General features: G+C 39.2%; 1 protein-coding gene across 1 annotated transcript in view; it reads left to right on the plus strand.

Moving 5' to 3' along the window:
- The window catches only part of Taf8 (TBP-associated factor 8), a 127,512-nt gene that overhangs the window by 86,615 nt on the left and 20,982 nt on the right, over positions 1-19,915 (plus strand). Inside the window, exon 3 of the mRNA XM_068228020.1 lies at positions 13,099-13,249. Within this exon, the coding sequence (XP_068084121.1) occupies positions 13,099-13,249 (151 nt within the window). The remainder of the gene's footprint in view (positions 1-13,098; positions 13,250-19,915) is intronic.

Consider the following 19,915-nt stretch of genomic DNA (forward strand, 5'->3'; position numbering starts at 1 on the left):
CCTTATATTTTGAGGAGTGGGGTTCTGTATTGCCCTTCAAGGCACAATTAAAAGATGAAAATTGTGGTTCCAGCTGTTCTAGTGCCTATGATTTTCAAGTATTTCCATGAGGCCCCATTAGTGGGACATAGGGGTATCTTCCAAACTAGAGAGAAGTTACGGGAGACATTTATCTGGAAGAGTATGGACGGCGAATTAGGGAACTGGTTAAAGCCTTGTTTGATTACCAAGGCCACGTTGTCTACTAAGGTAGGGCTATTGTCGTCACACCAAGCATCTCGCCCTATGGAACGATTATATATAGATTACGTTGGATCCTTCCCTCAATCTAAAGGGAATGGGAATAAATTCATTCTGGTGTGTGTGGATGGTTTCACAAGGTTCTCTTGCCTGTTTCCAACTAGGTTTGCCTCTGCTCAGTCCACTATTTCTTGTCTCGATACAATTTTTACATCTTTTGGACACTGTCAATATATTGTCTCTGATAATGTTAAGGCATTCCCCTCTAATTTACTTTGTAAGTTCTGTTTCAATCTCTCTGTCTCACATGTCACGATGTCTGCATGCTACCCATAGCCATCTCTAGCTGAGTGGGTTAATTGTAATCTTCAATCTGCCCTGATTGCATTCCATCACAAAGATCATTCTCATTGGGACACTTCCTTACACTGGTTATAATTTGCTGTTCACAAATCACACAAGTTTTCTCCCATATCTCTTATGTTTTAGTTCGTTCCCAACTCTCCCTTGTCCAATTTGTGGTCAATCAAAGAGCTTTTACCAGAGACAATAGACCCAGAGAATATCCGGGAGAATCTGTGGAGAAAAGCCAAAAATAATCTTAAAGCCTCTCATCAGAGAGTAAAAATGAGGTATGACCGTGGACGAAGACCCACCAAGTTAAAAGTTTGGGATCAAGTCATGGTTAAAAATTTTGTTCCAGCAGGCAAGCTTGCCCCCAGATTTCATGGACCTTACTCCTGTCACCCCCTTTGTGAGTAACCCTGAAACAGAAAGGATTTTTCATGTTCACCTGTCTCAAGTAAAACCTGTGTGAAGATGGTTGCTTTTTTATTTATTATATGCCACCAAGTGAAGGCGTTGCTGATTTAATTATATTTCTTTCCTTAGCATCTTATTAGTTTAAGGCTCGCTTTCTTCAACGAATGTTAAGTGTTAACACTGCTGTTAAGGAGACTTAACACGTAATTTAACAAAATGGTCATCTCATCCAGAATTGTTAACTCTAACAAATTGTTAATACTTGTGTTAAATTAACCTGGCAGCAGCCATGTGTCAAATCTCGTAACAGCTGCTAAAATTTCAAAATGGAGGCATGTAGAAGACGTGGTAAATTTGAAGCCTTACTGCTGTATGAAGACTATTTATAAACCGAAGAGGGCAAAGGACGACCCATACTAAGAAATAACGAGTTTTAAGAGTTGTCAGATGAAATATTTCTAATTATCAAAGCTATAATGAACAAGGTGCTAGACGATATTAAATATAGGTTAGAGTTTCCAACAGATTGAAACTTATCATTGTCTCCAGTGCAGCAGTTGCTTATAGATTTTACAAGGAGGGGTCAGACCCTGCATCCAGTCGATTTCAACGAGCTAATGTACCTGTTGGGGGACACTCAACAGTAACTCATGTATAAGGGTTTAAGTCAATACGCTTTCGTTTTCAAAAAGAAGTGAGGAAAAATATCATGAGGCAGGATCCGCTTTGGACTACATGGAGGAGATAGAACACTAAAATGCGAACACATTTTACTTAAACTTCTCAGGTCTGCAACTTAATAATTTCCAAAAAATTTATGAATCCTCCGATTCTAATGCAGCGCGTATATACTTGAAGAGTTGCAATCCAGGCAAAGTGGAGCAGTGGGCGAGTGGTCATTGTACTTGTCTCCGAGTTCGAGTCCCACCATAGCCACACTTTTTTATATGAATTAAATTACTATTTCAGGGAATGTGAAGGTAAAAATGCGAATAAAATTAATAATCAAATTGCAGTGGAACTTTATTTTCTACCTCAAATAAAAATAAAGTGTACAGCTATTTGAGTAATATTTTTGTTCCAATTGTTATCTTAACGTTCCTTCAAATATTAATTTATTTTGTACAACAATTATAGCTGCGACAAGACTCGAACTCACGTCTTTGAGGTTCACAGGCAAGTACGGTGACCACTAGGCCACCACTGTTCCGCTGTGATGTAACTCTCAAGAATATATATGCCTTGCATTGGAATCGGGGATTCATCAATTTTTCAGAAGTTATTAGGTTGCGGACTTGACATGTTTAAGTAAAATTTGTTTGCCTTTTAGTGTTCTATCACCTCCACTTTGTCCGAAGCGAATTCTGTGTAATGACATCTGACCTCATGTTTTTCGAAAACGAAAGCGTGTTGACTTAAACCCGATACACGAGTTACTATTGAGTGTCTCCCCACAGGTACATTGAAGCTTGGTGAAATCGGTTGACCGCAGGGTCTGGCCTCTACTTGTTAGATATTATGCTTGAGACACTTTTCATGTACCATAATTGTAGGCGAATATGTTCACGAGTGCAAGAAAGAGTGTGTAGAATCCTGCAAAGATTTCCTGCTGTAATTGCAGCATTAAAAAGGCATTAAATTATTTTCCCCACAATAAAAGAATGCCCAAAAATCATTCAAAACATATCAATTATCACATTTTCCTGGTGATAAGAATATAAGAACAGGCTATATCGAATGTTGTGATATAACTGTCCATTCTTACATTTTTTAAGCACACTCGCATAATTTTAAATTAAAACTATAACAACATTTGTCTCGCATTCATCATAATAAAGCTTTTGTTGCCTTTTACTTGACATGTTTACGTCTTATCGGTCTACGCTAACCATAACCTATAATAATGTCAACCCTGTGTCTGTGTGACAAAATACTATTTCAAACACACCACTAGGAGTGCTTTATGTAAAGAAACAAAAGACACTCACAGCCAAATGCGTTCAGAAATCTCACTGAAATGTGTTAATTTGTCTTTAACAAATGTTTCATAACAAATGTTGGAAATGTGTTCGTGAAACAGGGTACTTTTAAACGAAGTGTTAAATTAATAACAATTGTTAGTTAACATTTGTTAGCTAAAATTTAACATAGAGTTGAAGAAACTGGGCCTAAATTTTGGTTAGTAAGTTTAAATAAGTAGGCCTTCTGCCCCCATGGGTTGTGAAAAACTGTACTTATTTAAGTTATATCTTAAGCTAATTTGTATTTTTTTTTTTTCTCTTTTGTGAAAAACTCCCCTTCAATAATTTCATCACAATTCTGCCATTACTGCCCCTGCCTCCAAACCTGAGCCAGAAACTCTGTGCTGCACTCGTTCTCTAAAGCTGCCAACCTTGCCTGCACCCCATGTAACACTGTCTATGAATCAGTTACTGTCGCCCATAATTCGATGTTACAGTGCCCTACTTTCACCTCAGGCTACATCGTGTCAGCTGGCGAGGAAGGCCAACGCGGGGTATGGGCTCGCCTCATTCTGGCTAAGACTCATTCTATACTGCCGACTTGGGGACTGCTATCATTGGGAGTAGCTTGGAAGCTGGACTCCAAGCGCCCCCTCTATCCTTGAGCAGAACTGCTACTTGGCCCTTAGAGACCATCGCCTTGGCTGCTTCTCTCAATCTACGGTGGGATGGTATCTCAGGGTATCTTTGGGTCTGGAGGACTCCATCCTGACATCGGCAGTGGCGGCCGCTTTTACCATCAACCTTGGGCGCAACTGACCGGACTTCTACTACTTCGAAAAATGCCATCAAGATTACCTTACTTCAAAGAACAATTAGAACAGACACTCTATCAAGATATTTTCCACTGAGCTCAATAGCTGCAGGCGCTTAAGTGCGGCCAGTATCCAGAATTCGGGAGATAGTAGGTTCGAGCCTCATTGTCGGCAGCCCTGAAGATGGTTTTCAGTGGTTTCCCATTTTTACACTGGGCAAATGCCGGGGCTGTACCTTAATTAAGGCCATGGCCACTTCCTTCCCAGTCCTAGCCCTTTCCTGTCCCATCATCGCCATAAGACTTATCTATGTCGATGCGACGTAAAGCCAATAGCAAAAAAAAAAAAAAAAAAAGCGATATTTTCCCACTTACATATATTTTTTTTTTTAAATTGAGGAGTTCCAAGATTCAAGAGGGGTACACTCCTCCGTCCAATTCAACTGCGCACCTTCTGTAAGGCCATCTATGCTATGGAAATGGAACTAATGTAAGATGTCCTAGGTGCCCCCTCTGGTGGGATTAAACAATTAATTCTAAAGGGAATTTCAATTTTTTGAAGTTGCCAAACCTTAAGTTTGTGAAGATCTTTTTGTTCATGTGTCAAAGTTGACAACACTCCTACGGTTTCCTTCTTCCTTGGTTGTTAACCAAACAGGAATTTTTGGAATATTTGCTCTAGCCAAATAAAATTAGGGGTGTGTTCAGGCATCCAGCCTATCTGTGAAGAATTCTGGAGACTTCCCCTCAGAAATGCTATAAAATCTGTGCGCTTTAGTGCCGTATTGTCATCTTCATCGCTCTGGTCTAGTGAGTGCGGCATGTTATTCGGAGGCAGGGGCTGCAGGTAGGTGTTCGGAAGGCTTATCAACTCAAGGTAATGGTAGAAATTTCTTAACATGTGATATATCCAGGCAGATGTTTTTTTTTTCCTATTTGATTTACATCGCACTGACACAGATAGGTCTTATGGCGATAAAGGGATAGGGAAGACTTAGGAGTGGGAAGGAAGCGGCTGTGGCCTTGATTAAGGTGTGCCTGGTGTGAAAATGGGAAACCACAGAAAACCATCTTCAGGGCTGCATACAGTGGGATTTGAACCCACTATCTCCCGGATGCAAGTTCACAGCTGCGCGCCCCTAACCGCATGGCCAACTCGTCCAGATATAGATGACTTGAATATTCTTATTCAAATTACCCTGGCATCTTTAAATAATTACGTTGAATAATTTTACTACTGTAATATTCTTCATGTTTTTAGGTTCTAAGAATAGATTTAGGTTTTGTAATACATATTTCAGCATATCATTCATTGGTTTTAAATCTTTCAATCATTTAAATGGAAGTACTTTGACAAGGCAAGCCATTTATTGCTTTTTTTTTCCTTGCTAGTGGCTTTACGTCGCACTGACACAGATGGGTCTTATGATGACGATGGGATAGGAAAGGCCTAGGAGTTGGAAGGAAGTGGCCGTGGCCTTAATTAAGGTACAGCCCCCGCATTTGTCTGGTATGAAAATGGGAAACCACAGAAAACCATCTTCAGGGCTGGCGACAGTGGGAACCCACTATCTTCTGGATGCAAGCTCACAGCCACGTGCTCCTAACTGCACGGTCAACTCGCCTGGTCCATTTATTGTTATAAAACAAATTTGACATAAATAGGTCTTATGGTATCCAAGGATCGTTTTTTGAAAGCAACTGTCATTTCTCTCTTTGCGGACCTGCTAAGCCTAACAATAGAGGATATTTCTGTCACAGTTTCTCCCTTATCCTTTGATAGCCCCCTATGAAACCTGCAAGGCAGCAGGTTATACTCATACTAATCCCCAAGTACAGGGATGCCCCTTCCTCCATCTCCACTGTACCAAAGTCCACCTTCTCTACCGTCAATGTGGTTGAGGTCTTCACTTGTAACCCTGAGCTGGGACCCTGACCAGATGCTATACACCGGGTCAGTGTGCTCTGGGACTCACATAGGCAGGGGCACCACTCGCTGGATAGGGCTACCTCCAAAGAGGTTTCATTCTTGAAAGAACATCAGATTCTATCAAATTGCACTCCAAATATTTAGAAGTGTATAAATATTTTTGTTTAAATTATGTTTCATCATCATTGTTGACCACCTCCAGTTGCCCGGATGTGGCGTATGAGCCCCCTCCATCTTTGCCTGTCCATGAACCACTGTTCTCTCATAATCTTCTGCCAATCTTGTCCTTTCTCCTCGACATCTTTCTTCACCAGATCGGTCCATTTTCCTCCGGGTCTGCCCATTGGTCTTTCTCCTTTTATTTCTCTTTCATATTCTCTTTTTGCAGTCCTGCCTGCACTCATCCTTCTTACATGGCCAAACCACTTCAGTCTTGCTTTCTGGATCCCCTACAGTAGGGAGTCTCCTATTCCCACTTCCTCTTGAACTTTTTCATTCCTGAACTTGTCCTTCCCTGTTTTCTGTATCATGGTGTGTAGGAACTTCATTTCTGCAGCTTGGAGTTTTGCGTTGTATTGTCTTGTTAACGTTGTAGTTTCCAAGCTATATGTGAGGATGGGTGTATAATATTATTTATATAATGTCATCTTAGCTTTAAATGGTACTTGTTTATCCCTCAGCAGTCGTCTTACTTGGTGATAAAATTGAGTTGCCTTGCTAATTCGACCGGCCACCTCATATTTTGCAGGTTGTCTTTTGATACTGTACTACCCAAGTACTTAAATGTTGAAACAATGTTCAGTTTGGTGTCATTTATTCTGATTTGTGGTTTGTCATCTCCCTTCTGTAACTTCATCACACCATCTAAGCCTTGTTGTTATTTAAATTATATCTCTTAAAAACTCTTGACTCCATTTCCTGCAGACCTTCTTCCACTTGGTTTCACCCCAGATCACCACATCGTCTGTAAAGATGAAAGCTTGCTAGTCCCGCTGCTCCTTCCTTTTTAGTGCCTTTGTTAAGGCATCCATCACAGTGATCAACACCAATTTATTTATTTATTTATTTATTTATTTATTTATTGTCTTATTTTATATGATGGGACTCAGGCTATAAATCCTGCTATTCTGTCTGACCATACATACACCTACATGAAGAATTATACACTAAATTACCTACAATTTAATATCTTAAGATATCAATTAAATGTTTTAATTAACCTATTAACTTAGCTATGATGTATACTACTATGTTATGAATAACTATTATTATTTATTAACCAGGTTTGACAGAGTTTCTTAAAGCGGAGGTGGTTTGACATGCTCCTAATGTCAGCAGGTAGGGAATTCCAAATTTGGCTGGCGGCGATTACAAATGATCTACTGTAGCCAGTTGAGCGGTGAATGGGAATGCTTAGTACTGAGGTGGATGATGATCTGGTAGGAATACTAGAAGGTGATGCTAGGTAATGGAATTGTGTGGCAAAGTATTCAGGAGTGTTAAAGGTTCAGTGTACGATGTAACAGGGAAACAGTGTGTAAATTTCGTCGCTCTCTTAAGCTTAGCCATGAAGGTCTATCAAATGCGGGAGAAATATGGTTAAACCTTGGTATATGTGAAATAAATCGAACACATGTGTTATGTGCCTTTTGGAGCTTGATGGAAAGTGAGGCATTCAGGTTACTGTTTACTATGTCACAGTAATCAAATATTGGCATTACCATACTTTGGATAAGCAGTTTTCTTACATTTTGGGGGAGTAAATCTCTGAGTTTCTTAAGGGAATGCACTCGCTGACATATACCTATTACATGATCGTTCCAACTAAGGTTTTTATCCATTATCATCCCTAAGTTTTTAACTGTGTCTTTGAATGTAACCGAGTGCCTCTTAATGTTACTGCGTGGGTATGCACGCCTGTGAGGCATGCGTGGGTTTTTTGGGTAGCTAAAAGAATACACTGCGATTTTTGGGCATTGATTTTAGTGCATGGTCATCGGACCACTTACATATTCTTTCTAGGTCGTCATTCACATTATTTATTGCAGTCGGTAAGTCACGAGGATGTGCATGTGTATATATTTGTAAGTTGTCTGCGTACACATGATACTGACAATGTTTAATTACTTGTGTTAGTCCTGAAATGAAGATCAAAAATAGGAGTGGCACTAGCACTGACCCCTGTTGTATTCCAGTCTCTACAGATTGCCATGAAGAGAAATTTTTACCTGTTGATACACACTGCCGGCGATCAGAGAGATAGGAATACATCCAGGATAGTGTGCTTTGTGAGAAATTAAGAGCACGTAATTTTGCCATTAGTATGTCCATGTCAATGCAGTCGAAGGCCTTACTAAGGTCTAGAAGAGTTAAAACAGTAACTTCTCCCTTATCCATAGCTACTCCTATGTCATTTGTAACTTTAAGTAGTACAGTAGTTGTGCTATGATTGCTTCTAAAACCAGACTGGTATTTGTCAAGAAGCATATTGTTATTTAAATATGCGGTTATTTGTCTGTGAACTATTTTCTCCAAAATTTTGGACAGAAATGGTAAAATGCAAATGGATCGAAAGTCTTTGGGTTCCATGGGATTGTTGGTCTTTAGGAGTGGGCGAACAATTGCACATTTCCAAAGGGAAGGGAATATGCCGGTTATCAGTGAGGTATTAATGATGTGGGTTAGAGTTGATAGGATTACGTCTAGAGTTTTTAACAGCAACTGTGGAACAATCTCATCACATCCTGTCGCAGTTATCTTTATTGATCGTGCAATTTGTCTCATTTCTACAGGAGTTACAAGTGAAAAATATAACTGTTCTCCTCCATTGTTAGTATTGCCATTGTGTAGAATTTTGTTAATCGTCTGTTCTTTTGTTATCTCGTCAATGTTAATGGGTCTTGTAGTAAAGTATTGGTTTAAATCATCCAGTGGTAGTTTAATGTCAGCAGTATGTATTTTATTTCCACCTATGCCCATTTTTTTAACGGTTTATAGTGCAGATTTTCCATAAAGAAAAGTTCTCTTGTAAGGTCATAAGACAGTCTGGATGGAATGAATCTGGAGAGACAAAGCAATTTTTTAAAGTATACTGTTTTCACATTTTCTTGTCCTATAGAGTAGGTTTGAAGTGATTATCGGTGTGGAATAACTTCATTGCTACATCAATTGATAGTTTACTTAGCATTGTGATGTTGTTCACTGCTATTACTGCAATGATAAATGCAGTGATAAATAGGATGGGTGACAAAGCACTGCCTTGCTGTACTCCTCTCTTCATTTCAAATCATTCGAACAGCCCGCAACCCACTTGCACACAACTTCTGGTTTTTTCATACAGCATCTTAACTTTTGCGATAAGACGGTCACAAACTCCCAGCTCTTTTACCCATTCCCAGATACATTCCCTCAGTATGCTATCATAAGCCTTTTCAATGTCTAGAAATAGTATAAAAAGTAGTTTCCCTTTTTGCCAGTTTAAATCCTCAAATACTTTGAAATTTTGTAACTTATCTTATTGAAGTGCTCTAATAGTGATTCCTCACTTCTTACTAGTCTAGCATTATGCCTATCATTCTGTTTTTAATTTCTTTTCAGGTATAATTAAGTTTTCATGTTTTTTTTTCAGGTAGTTTCTAAATTTTATTTATTCATAAATTAGTTTTGACAGACTGAAGAACCTAACAGTTATAAAAGAAATAATACAGTAATTAATCATTATCAATTTGAGTGTCATTTATTGAAAGATGGCGTTCGCTACTGATGGCCAAGCAGGCATCAATTTTTGGTAATGAGACAAAGTCTCTCATAGTGCATTGGCACTGCCGATGGCTCCAAGTAGCCTACGCCTTAGCCTCCACGGTATCACTAGCCATGCATCTTGGTGGGTGTGCTATGTACCAACTGATGAGCCCCAACTTAGCACACGGGGGCAAAACGCTGGCAACCAGGAATGAGTTAGCTGGAAAATTTATAATGTCCAATAACGGACCATTTATATAATTTACTAGCTGATGTACCCGTGCTTCGCTGTGGGATTCTCAGAAAGACTGATTGTGTGGTTTTCCTAACTGAATTCAACAAAGGTCATTACAAAAACATCAGTAGGAATGTAGCGATTGAAAGCGATGTTATTGTATAAAATACTCGATCAAATAAAAAACCGCACACTTTCAACGAACAGTACTACGGTGCCGATCTAACAGTCCAAAGTTCCAGAGCTGGAATAACCGGGTCGCAGACTGCCGTGAACACTCCTCTGTCATTATTCCGTTAAATATTCACACTACTCATTTCAATCAGTGCCTCAGAGTAGGGATTGAATAGCTCGAATGCTATGATGAACCAGTGTGTTACGTACCAGTAATATCAGAAAATGTACGAACCAGAGGAATGGCATGCTAAAGAAGAAAGTTATCTAACTGCCCAGATACTTCCCGCCATTATACAGCCAGGCTGTTACACTCGGTACGACCAAGCGAGTTGGCCGTGTGGTTAGAGGTGCGCAGCTGTGAGCTTGCATCCGGGAGATAGTGGATTCGAACCCCACTGCCGGCATCTCTGAAGATAGTATTCCGTGGTTTCCCATTTTCACACCAGTCACACCAGACTGTACCTTAATTAAAGCCTAGGCCGCTTCCTTCACACCCCTATTCCTTTCCTATCCCATCGATGCCATAAGACTGTCAGTGCGACGTAAAGCAAATTTTAAAAAAATCTCGGTACGCTCCGGTAACCCTATCTATCGGGGATGAATGGAAACAGAAGACAAAAAGCACATCACGACAAACAATGGTTAATGTAATGTTATTGTTGATAAAGTTTATGAGCTTTCTATATTGCAGGCCTTCACATTAGTTTTCTTTCGACTCTGTGATATTAGGGCGTCTTACAAAATTATTTATATCGTAGACTGTAGTTCCTTATTCTCAGACTTTACAAACATATTTTCACTAAATTCTGTTTACCCATTTTCTCGTGACTCGACGCTGATATGGACTTAGTATCAAAAATCCAAATTCATGAATATCTCTGTGATTACATGCGGTACGGTAACAATGTATAAGACATAACTGATCGGAAATTTAATAACTTCTTACATAACTACTACTAACTTACGACATAACTAAAGTTATGTTAGTTATGTAGTATTTATCGATACGACCACTAATAATATAAATAACTTATTTGAGAATTACATTTCAGGTCTTCCCCTAAACTACCATCTCACTCAGCGTGAATAAAGTAATTTATAGCCTAGATTGTAGTGGTTCATCACCCGACTTTACATACAGATTTTCATTAAATTCTCCTCAGCTGTTTTCTCGTGATGCTTTTACATACATACATACATACATACATACATACATACATACATACATACATACATACATACATACAGACAGACAGACAGACAGACAGACAGACAGACAGGTAGAAATTACGGAAAAGTAAAAAAATGCATTTCCTTCTTACTGTGGACATGACAGATACAGAAATACCGTTCTTTTCAAATTCTGAGCAATGTACAGACAAAGCTCTTATTTTATATATAGATTACACATTTCAGGCCTTCCCTTAAACTACCATTTTACTCAGTGTAAATAAAATTATTGATGGCCTAGATTATAGCGACTTATTCCCCGACTTTTCATACCAATTTTCATGTAGATACGACCACTAATATAAAAAATATTTGAGAATTAAATTTTAGGCCTTCCCCTAAACTACCATTTTCCTCAGCGTGAATACAATTATGTATAGCCTATTGTAGCGACTTATTTCACATCTTTGTCTACTGATTTCAATTAAGATGCGAACACTAATAATAAAAATATTTGAAAATTAAATTTTAGGCATTCCCCTAAACTGCCATTTCACTCAGGGTGAATACAATTATTCATGGCCTAGATTATATAGACTTATCACCCCGACTTTGCATACCAATTTTCATTAAGACACGACCACTAATAACATAAATATTTGAGAATTAAATTTCAGGCCTTCCCCTAAACTACCATATCACTCAGCGTGAATAAAATAATTTATAGCCTAGATTGTAGTGGTTCATCACCCGACTTTACATTTCGATTTACATTAAATTCTCTTCAGACGTTTTCTCGTGATGCGTGTACAGACAGACAGACAGAAATTACGGAAAAGTAAAAAATGCATTTCTTCGTTACTGTGGACATGACCGATACAGAAATACCATTCTTTTCAAATTCTGAGCAATGTACAGACAAAACTCTTATTTTATATATATAGACATATTTATATAATTTATTTAATTAATTCCCTTGGCTCAGAGACTGGGTATGTTTTCCCTAACATCCCTGCAACTCTCACACCACACATAACACCATCTTCCACCACAATAACACGCAGTTACCTACACATGGCAGATGCCGCCCACCCTCATCAGAGGGTCTGCCTTACTAGGGCTGCACCCGGCTAGAAATAGCCACACGAAATAATAATAATAATAATAATAATAATAATAATAATAATAATAATAATAATAATAATAATAATAATAATAATAATAATAATAATAATAATAATAATAATTTATTATTATAAATTGTAAATTATTAAATTGTAAATTATTATTATTATTATTATTATTATTATTATTATTATTATTATTATTATTATTATTATTATTATTATTATTATTATTATTATTATTATAGGTATTATAAATTTACTCATTCGGGACAAATATTTCAGATTCCCTATGGGAATCAACATCTATATCATCTGATGGCCAAGCAGGCATCAATTTTTGGTAATGAGACAAAGTCTCTCATAGTACATGGGCACTGCCGGTGGCTCCAAGTAGCCTACGCCGTGGCCTCCACGGTATGCACTAGCCATGCATCTTGGTGGGTTTGCTATTTACCAACTGATGAGCTCAACTTAGCACACGGGGGCAAAACGCTGGTAACCAGGAATGAGTTAGCTGGAAAATTTATAATGTCCAATTACAGACCATTTATATTGGTATTATAAATTTACTCATTCGGGACAAATATTTCAGGTTCCCTATGGGAAGGTGCTCCAAGTAGCCTACGCCGTGGCCTCCACGGTATGCACTAGCCATACGTCTTGGTGGGTGTGCTATGAACCAACTGATGAGCGCAACTTTGCACACGAGGGTGAAACGCTGGCAACCAGGAATGCGTTAGCTGGAAAATTTATAATGTCCAATAATACACCATTTATATTGGTATTATAAATTTACTCATTCGGGACAAATATTTCAGATGACCTATGGGAATAAACATCTATATCACTGCCTTCTCAGAACTGCACCTATCCTTATCCATAGTTGCACATAAGTGGAAAGATAACAAAATTAATCAATATTTTTGTCCATCTCATTACAGTGCATCAAAATGCCCGTGATTGACAAATCAAAGCTACTAATCAAGAAAACAGAGGAAAGACGTTGCATAGAGAGAGCAATGATCAATCTGAAAATGAAGAATAAAGTGGTGGATACTTTATACTTTCCACACCACCCAAATCTATACCCATGTAAGTTACTTAGCTTACTTTTATTTTACAGGTTAAGTTAAAAGTTCCGACAAGGAACCTGATATTCAGTTAAGTGCTAGAATGTCATCAATCATTTGAAGAACAACAAAGCCCTAGGTATTGATCATATTTCAGGAGAAATGCTGAAACTGATGGGAGAGGAGGGCATGCATGTCTTACATTCTGTATGTAATGTAGTGTGGAGCACTGGTGAATGTCCAAGGATTGGACAACATCTGCGTTAATTACTCTTCACAAAAAATAAAGGTCCGTAAGAGATTGTTCCAATTATCATACTATTGCATTAATATCCCATGCTAGTGAAGTCCTGTTCTACATTATAAATCAACACCTAAAATCATTCCTGCAACCTCAGATAACTGCAGAACAATTCAGTTGGTTTTTTTTTCATTTTGATTTACGTTGCACTGACATAGATAGGTCTTATGGCAATGATGGGATGGGAAAGGTCTAGGAGTGGGATGGAAGTGGCCATGGCCTTGATTTAATTACAGTCCCAGCATTTGCCTGGTGTGAAAATGGGAAACCACGGGCAACCATCTTCAGGGCTGCTGACAGTGGGGTTTGAACCCCCTATCTCCCTTAATGCAAGCTGATAACGATGTGACCCATACCATGCAGCCATTTCCTCGGTCTGTCCCCCAACGCATGGAATATGCAGGTTTAGTTGCAGGTAAAGGAATGCGAGAGTCAATCCTGAACATGAGGCAGATAATTGAGAAATGTTGCAAGTTTTGTGTCCCTGCCTTTATTTGCTTCCTTGACTACAAAAAGGCCTTTGATTGTGCATGTGGAACAAGTTGTGGCAGGTGCTCAAGAAATTTGGGGTTTCATTGCATTTAATTACTTTTTTTAATAATTTGCTTCACGTCACACTGACAGAGATAGGTCTTATGGGAACGATGGGATAGGAAAGTGTTAGGAGTGGGGTAGAAGCAGCCAAGGCTTTAATTAATGTACAGCCCCAGTATCTGTCTGGTGTGAAAATGGGAAACCACAGAAAACCATGTTCAGGGCTGCTGGCAGTGGGGTTCAAACCCACTATCTCCTGATTAAAGCTCACAGCTATGCGCCCCTACAGCACAGCCAACTCGCTCAGTCATTGCATTTATTATTGTTCTTGAAAGTCTCTGCAACTACCAAGCTGCAACCATAAAGACGGACAGCAATTTCTCAGACTTTTTCAATATGACAAATGGAGTAAGGCAAGGCTGTATACTATCACCTCAACTCTATAAGATCTATGGAAAGTATATTATTAAAAGAGCTCTCGAATGCTTGACGGATTACATAGGTATAATGAATTTCATCATTGGTTCCGTATGACTCAAATACATATACAAATTCTAAAAATGAATTTACAAGTATATTGTGCACCTGTTCAATGCAAAGATTTTACCATTTAATAAATGGTCTGTCTAAAACATTTTCAGCAATTTTTGGATCAGAATGTCATATGGTACTACATCAAATGCTTTAGCAAAATCAAATACAATAACACCAACTTTTGGGCTTATGCCGTGTCAAAAAAATAAGGTGAAATTATTTACGTTTTGTAGAGAACTTTGCTCTGTGTCTTCAGAAAAAAAATATCAACTGTTCACAAGAAAGATTCTTCAAAGAAGGAGGTTTGAATTTTACACCACCTACCTACCTACCTATTTAGTCTGGATCAGTCGAAACTGGCTAGAAATTGCCAGGAGCTGAATCCGGGCCTCTTATGCTAGAGAAACAAAGTGTAAAAGGCATGTCCCCACAGCAGAGAGACAAGAACGTAGAGAAGAGGTCAATTAAAATGAATAAGGTTTATTAACACAAGCTTAGCAAGAAAAGATTAAGATATGGGCATAGAACAAGCAAAATGGGGAAACACAGGGAGTCGAATACTCACTTACATAGTTTGTGAAGATATATCAATCGCAATTGAGTAGTTTGACTCATAAAACTTGATCTTATGAAATTTTACACTGGCGCAACAGAGGTATCATGAAACGTGATACAATTATATTCAATCATTATCAGACAGTGGTAATTAAAACGTGATCCAAAGTATTTCTTTCTTAGGGACCAGATGTCACAAAGAGGTGAAAGCAGCAGCTTTCACACAAGAAAAATATTATCGCAGCTCCTCAGATAAGGTGGTGGTGGTGATTATTGTTTTAAGAGGAAGTACAACTAGGCAACCATCCTCTATATAACACTAATCAGAAGGAAAAAAGGAAGGGGTCCGACACTTCGAAAAATGAAGATATCGGCCAAAGGAAGACAAGGGCCACGAAAGGCGTGAAAATGAAAGACTCCCTAGCCCTCGCAAACCTAATAGCGTCGGGGTCGGAAAAGAACAAGAGTTGACCAAGGGAGGTCGGATAGGATAGATGAAAGTGAGGAACCTGGTACAAGTAAGTGGAAGCAATGCCAGGACTCAGCTAAGGGCCCCGTGGTCGCCAACCCACGCTCCAAAGTTCAGAGCCCCTGAGGCCCCTTTTAGTCGCCTCTTACGACAGGCAGGGGATACCGTGGGTGTTATTCTACCGCCCCCACCCACAGGGGGTCTCCTCAGATAAAGTCAAGGCTTTTTATAAAAAGAAACATGGCTCCCAACAATCTCCATAGAGACTGTATCCCCAGAAATAAAAAATGCCAGTGAAGCAATGCTGGCGGAAAATAAAACAAATATGGAACACAAGGAGGTTAAAAAGGAGTTGCCATAGTTACAGAAACAAATAAACATGAGTCAAGTGAAACTAATCGTAACAGCATGACAAGAATCAGTCACTGGCTCATGAGCTTGATCTGAGAGCACAGATCAGATATCTGGGTCACCGCAAATAGGCCTGGCTCATCCAGTCGACACCATAACCATAATAACTTACACACCGCATGACATGCATTCATATCGCACATCGAAGTGAACATGAATCGTACAGCATCAGCATTAAACCATATTACACCAAGCTCGATAGCTGCAGTCGCTTAAGTGCGGCCAGTATCCAGTATTCGGGAGATCGTGGGTTCGAACTCCACTGTCGGCAGCCCTGAAGATGGTTTTCCGTGGTTTTCCATTTTCACACCAGGCAAATGCTGGGGGCTGTACCTTAATTAAGGCCACGGCCGCCCTTCCCAGTCCTAACCCTTTCCTGTCCCATCGTCGCCATAAGACCCATCTGTGTCGGTGCGACGTAAAGCCAATAGCAAAAAAAACAAAAAAACAAACATATTACAGAACATAAGCTCAAGCTAGGCGTCAAAGCCGAAAAGAAATAAAAGGTCTCCAATCAAAACCCACAAACAAACTCATCACACCCACGAAACAATCGGATCAGTGCTACCTTTTGCTCAACGTAGGAATGATAACATAATAAGCAGACATGAAGAAAAAGGGAGGACAATGAAATAAGTTTGCAGCAAATAATTTAAGAATAATACACAGCAGGAATCTCTCTGTAAACGAACCAGCATAACTATGGCAAGTAAGGGAAGGATAAATACCTGGAGATTGAAGAAATCAATTGCATTGATTCTAAGTAATCATATTCATTGACTCTGAACTGAGAGAGCCATACAAAGTAAAGTGTGAATCTTTTTGAAATACCATTTATATGAAATGAAAATCATCTCGTAGACTAACGTCTCCGTCTTTTTTTATCCAGATCAGAGATCACATGAATCAAAGATAAGGTAGAAAGAAATGCTTTGGCAATCCTCCGTTACTTGAGGTGCCATCTGTCTAATCGGGATGAACTACACGTCAATTTAGGTATAGAGAATACTAACCAGTCACAACTGACTGATCTGTGACATCGTAAAGAATGTGATATCAGTAAAGTAAGATATGAAGGTAATGAGGTGCATCACAATTTAGACGTTTGAATAAAAGTGGAAGTGGTACGTTCATTCAACATCAGATGGCTCACTGGACACGGTACAGTGCTAGCGTTCGAAGCGGAAGCTGACGGAACCATCAGAATCAGTCTGAGAGGGAGTCACATAACATAACAGGTGTACATACATATGAAAGTATGACATTGACACAAGCCTGGAATGAAACATCTGGCGATGAGGAACATATGAATTTGGAAAACATTGAAACGAAATAACAATGGTGATGGGACAGGTAAGGGAACTACCTATGTAAATCCTTCATGGCTGTCAACCACGCATTACTTAATTGATAGCCAGTGTCCCTGTTGAAATTGTTAGGTTTTCTACGTCTTTCCAGAGCTTGCCATATAATCCTGTACCTGTAGTGTCTAGTGTAGGTAAGAGCTCGAGCATCTTGAAACACGACATCATGACCTGACGATAGTGTGTGCTCAGCTATTGCTGATTTGTCTGGCCGGTTGAGACAAGTATGTTGTTCATGTTCCTTGATACGAGTACCAATGACCGGTATGTTTGGCCAACATATACCTGGCCGTAAGTATAGAGAATTTTGTGTACCCCAGGATGTAAAAGTGGGGACAATTTGTCCTTGCTTTTACACAAACTGTGAGCAATTTTAGTGATGGTGCCAAACACAGTTTTTATATGGTGTTTGCAGAGGACCTTGGCAATTCAATCTGTGATGTTGTGAATGTAAGGCAGGTAGGCAGTTCCCTTCACTTCTTCTTTCTATGAGCTTTGCTTGGTCGTTTCTCTGGGATGCAGGGCTTCATGAACCTGCAAATCGCTGTAACCATTACCCTTGAACGTGACTTTGAGTGTGTCCATCTCCACCTGGATATTTGATGGCTTACAAATTTGTCTCGCCTTGGAAATTGCTAGGTGGGCAATAATTCCATTGTGGAGATTTATCTCCTGTATGCAGTTATCAGACTGTGCCTCTTATAAGGGCTTCTGATAAGTTCACCTGCATACAGCCCAGCGTCAGTGGGTAGGGTCTGACACATCCCACTCTGATGAGTCTAGTGTCAGACCTAAGACGAAACGCTGGTTAATAGAGCAAACGCCTGAAAAGCCTCACATCTGATATGTTTTTGACATTCTTTGAGTGTCGTGAGAATGCCTTGTTTTTGTGCTGGATGGTGGTGAGAATCTGCATGAAGATAGCGATTTGTGTGGGTAGGCTTATGATAGACGGTATGTCCTAAGGAACCGTCCAGTTTCTTTCTTACTAGGACATCCAAGAAAGGAAGGCTTGCCGCAAGGTATACATTGGTCAAACATGCCAGTCCGTTGCTACTCATATCAAGGAACATGAACAATATATTCTTCTTAACCAGCCAGACAAATCAGCAGTAGCTGAGCACGCTCTATCGTTGGGTCATTATGTCGTGTTCCAAGATGCTCGAACTCTTACCCACACTAGACACTACAGGTCCAGGATTATACAGGAGGCTGTAGAAGTATATAAAAATCCTAACAATTTCAACAGGAACACTGGCTATCAATTAAGCAATACATGGTTGCCAGCCATTAAGGATTTACATAGGTAGTTCCCTTCCCTGTCCCTTCACCATTGTTATTTCGTTTCAGTGTTTTCCAAATTCGTATATTCCTCATCACCAGATGTTTCATTCCAGGCTTGTGTCAACATCATACCTTCATATGTGTGTACACCTGTTATGTTATGTGACTCCCTCTCAGACTGATTCTGATGGTTCCATCAACTTCCGCTTCAAACGCTAGTGCTGTACCGCATCTAGTGAGCCATCTGGTGATGAATGAACGTACCACTTCCACTTCTACTATAACATCTAAATTCAAACCTCATACTTTGAGAAGCCCTTCCCGTGAACAGTCAAGATTTTCTTCTGAAGACGCAGAGTGAAGTTCTCTGCGAAATGTAAAGAATTTCACCTTATTTTCTTGACACGGCATAAGTCCAAATGCCTATATCATGGCTATAAGTACGGGCCATTAAAGCACATTGCACACTTTTGTCTAATGACTCACTAATATCTTGAAAGAGTGGCAACATCTGGCTCTCACAGGGGAAACCTTTTCTAAACCATGTTGACGGCCATTAATCCACAAACTTTTCCCCCATTACTCCCTTAGATATTCTGAAATGAGATGTTCCATTTGTTTGCATACAACTGACATAAAATAAATGGGTCTATAGTTGTCCATTAGCAGCCTGTAGCCCCCTTTAAAAATCGGGACAACAGTTGCTTTCTTTCAGTCATCTGGAATTTGCGTATTGTTGAGAGACACAGTAAATAGTATTTCCAAATAGCATAGAACAGCTCTACCTCCCAGTTTCAGAACCTCCCTAGCAATATTATCATGCCCTGTCAACTTATTTTTCCTTAAGTTCTTAATTCTTTCGTGAATTTTTCTATGGCTAATTTGGAAGAGAGAATGATCAGTGTTATCAATAATGTCTATCACGAGGCTATTCTGCTCATTAAATATATTCCCATACCAATTATTTAATTAATTTTCAGCAGAAATGACACATAGAAGAGCTACAGCAATTTCAGATGAATTGAGAAAATTACGATCAGAACAAATGAAAAAGTACTGGGTAGATCACAAGAACCAAACAGTACAACCTTCAAAGAGAAAGTGAACTTGGAATTACTTAAGTGGTTCAATGTGGCCGGTAAAGTTACTACTACTACTACTACTATTACTACTACTACTACTACTACTACTACTACTACTACTACTACTACAGCAATCAGCATAACAACTTTAGAG

Source organism: Anabrus simplex, chromosome 5, assembly GCF_040414725.1.
Source record: "Anabrus simplex isolate iqAnaSimp1 chromosome 5, ASM4041472v1, whole genome shotgun sequence".
In the NCBI taxonomy this organism is placed as follows: domain Eukaryota; kingdom Metazoa; phylum Arthropoda; class Insecta; order Orthoptera; family Tettigoniidae; genus Anabrus; species Anabrus simplex.